General features: G+C 58.8%; 1 protein-coding gene across 1 annotated transcript; it reads left to right on the top strand.

Moving 5' to 3' along the window:
- The first annotated feature begins 379 nt into the window (after nucleotides 1-379).
- On the top strand, nucleotides 380-1,401 carry LOC136551978 (probable E3 ubiquitin-protein ligase XERICO). The gene has a single exon (XM_066543507.1). The coding sequence runs from the start codon at nucleotides 508-510 to the stop codon at nucleotides 997-999; it is 492 nt and encodes a 163-aa protein (XP_066399604.1). The 5' UTR covers nucleotides 380-507; the 3' UTR covers nucleotides 1,000-1,401.
- Nucleotides 1,402-1,713: the final 312 nt, after the last annotated feature.

Below are 1,713 nucleotides of genomic sequence, written 5' to 3'. Positions count from 1 at the left end.
TACAAACGAAAATGCTATAGTAGCCAAAATCCAAAAATTTTTGGATCTAAAGAGGGCCTTAAACAGCTGAGATGGTCGATGCGGATTTCCAGAGGACAGTGTCTTGTGACGATTCACTGTGCTCTTCGTGCTAGCTCCACAGACCGGTTTGGATCGGCCTGAATAACTGGGCTCCGGTTGATAAACTAAGCTGAATTTGTTACGAGAGAAAATTGTAGCTGATAAACCGGCATGTCTGCCGCCGATCGGACGGCCGGGCGCGCGCGGCCGCGCGGATCCAACGGCACAAAAAGGAGCTGGGCATCAGCCGTCAGCGGTAGCGGCCCACCGAACAAGATACAGCCAGCCGCAGCTATAAATGCACGCCCCCCTCCCCTCTCTGTGTGTCCATCCCGTTGCCACTCCTCTCGCCGGCCACCCCGAAAGAATCAGAAATTACAACCCGGTCCACGGGTCGGATCCCCACTCCCCCAAATCTAACCTTCTCCTCGAGCTCGTCGGCCGGCGATGGGGATCTCCAGCATGCCGGAGCCGCGGGACAGCCTGCTGTGGTATCTGGTGTACAACACGGTGATCTCGATCACGGCGCTGGCGGGGCTAGTGCGTAAGGCGCTGGTGTTCCTGGACCTCCAGGCCCCCGCGCTGCCCGTCGGCGGGGACGACGACGCCGGGGGCCGCCTCGTGGCGTCGGGGCCCGGCCTGCGCCTGTGCCTGGCGGACCGGTTCCTGAGGGCGTTCCGCCCGGCGCTGTACGGGGTGCTGGTTTCGACGTCGACGACGTGCAGCGCGGCGGAGGCGGACGACGACGACTGCAGCGTGTGCCTGTCCGGGTTCGTGGCCAAGGCAGTGGTGAACCGCCTCCCCTGCGGCCACCTCTTCCACCGCGCCTGCCTCGAGACCTGGCTCCGGCACGAGCGCGCCACCTGCCCGCTCTGCCGCGCCAACGTGCCCCTCCCGCCCGAAGAGACGCCCGTGCTCCGCTACCCGGAGTTCGAGTGATCCGGTCAGCCGGCCCCCCGGCCCCCTTTCCCCGGCGAGCGGTGACCCCCGCCGGGCGGGGCTCGGGTCGATCGGGCGTCGCGCGCCTCGGCTGTGTGCTGCAAGCTCCGTGTGGCCTTCCGTGTGTGTGCGCGTAGCAGCCAAAAAAAAAAAGTATAGGAGCAGTAGTAGTAGAGTTGCCGTTGCTTTCCCTTTCCCTTCTCGTTTTGTGTTTTTTTTCCTTGTTTTTCTTCTTTTCCCCGTTTTCTTGTTGTTTCCGTGCTGTCGCTGTAGCGTGTAAATACTGCAGTTCGCACTTCGCAGCAGAGAGTAGAGTGCTCCCGTGGCTGTGCTGATGGTGTAGCACTTTTTACGAGCTCAGCTCGTGTACATTGCAATGCATGCTTCAATTCAATTCCCCAACTGGCAAAATATCGAGGATAATCACCGGAATTTGGTTTTTGCCCAGTGCAGTGCCGGCCCTATGGCGACGGCCGAGGGCTCAGCGTAGGTATATAAACCTATGGAACTGGTCATTACAAGAAGACGTAGAACTGATTAACTGATTAGACGGTCTAAAAAGATAATATCGGTATTTTTTCTTAGTTTTTTTTTCCCACGGTTATCGGGTTTGGGTTGAGAGGAGACGAGGAGTCATGCTGCACACAGCACACTCTGATCGTGAGTTCGTGACGTACGCCTTACACACGTGGAGCTGGCGAGCCACAAAGAGCT

This window comes from Miscanthus floridulus, chromosome 4 (genome assembly GCF_019320115.1).
Source record: "Miscanthus floridulus cultivar M001 chromosome 4, ASM1932011v1, whole genome shotgun sequence".
Taxonomy (NCBI): Eukaryota; Viridiplantae; Streptophyta; class Magnoliopsida; order Poales; family Poaceae; genus Miscanthus; species Miscanthus floridulus.
Note: the sequence above shows the minus strand (reverse complement) of the source record. Positions and strands in the feature narration are given on the sequence as shown.

Coding starts and splice junctions, on each gene's coding strand:
- LOC136551978 (XM_066543507.1), top strand. CDS start 508: ATGGGGATCTCCAGCATGCCGGAGCCGCGGGACAGCCTGCTGTGGTAT.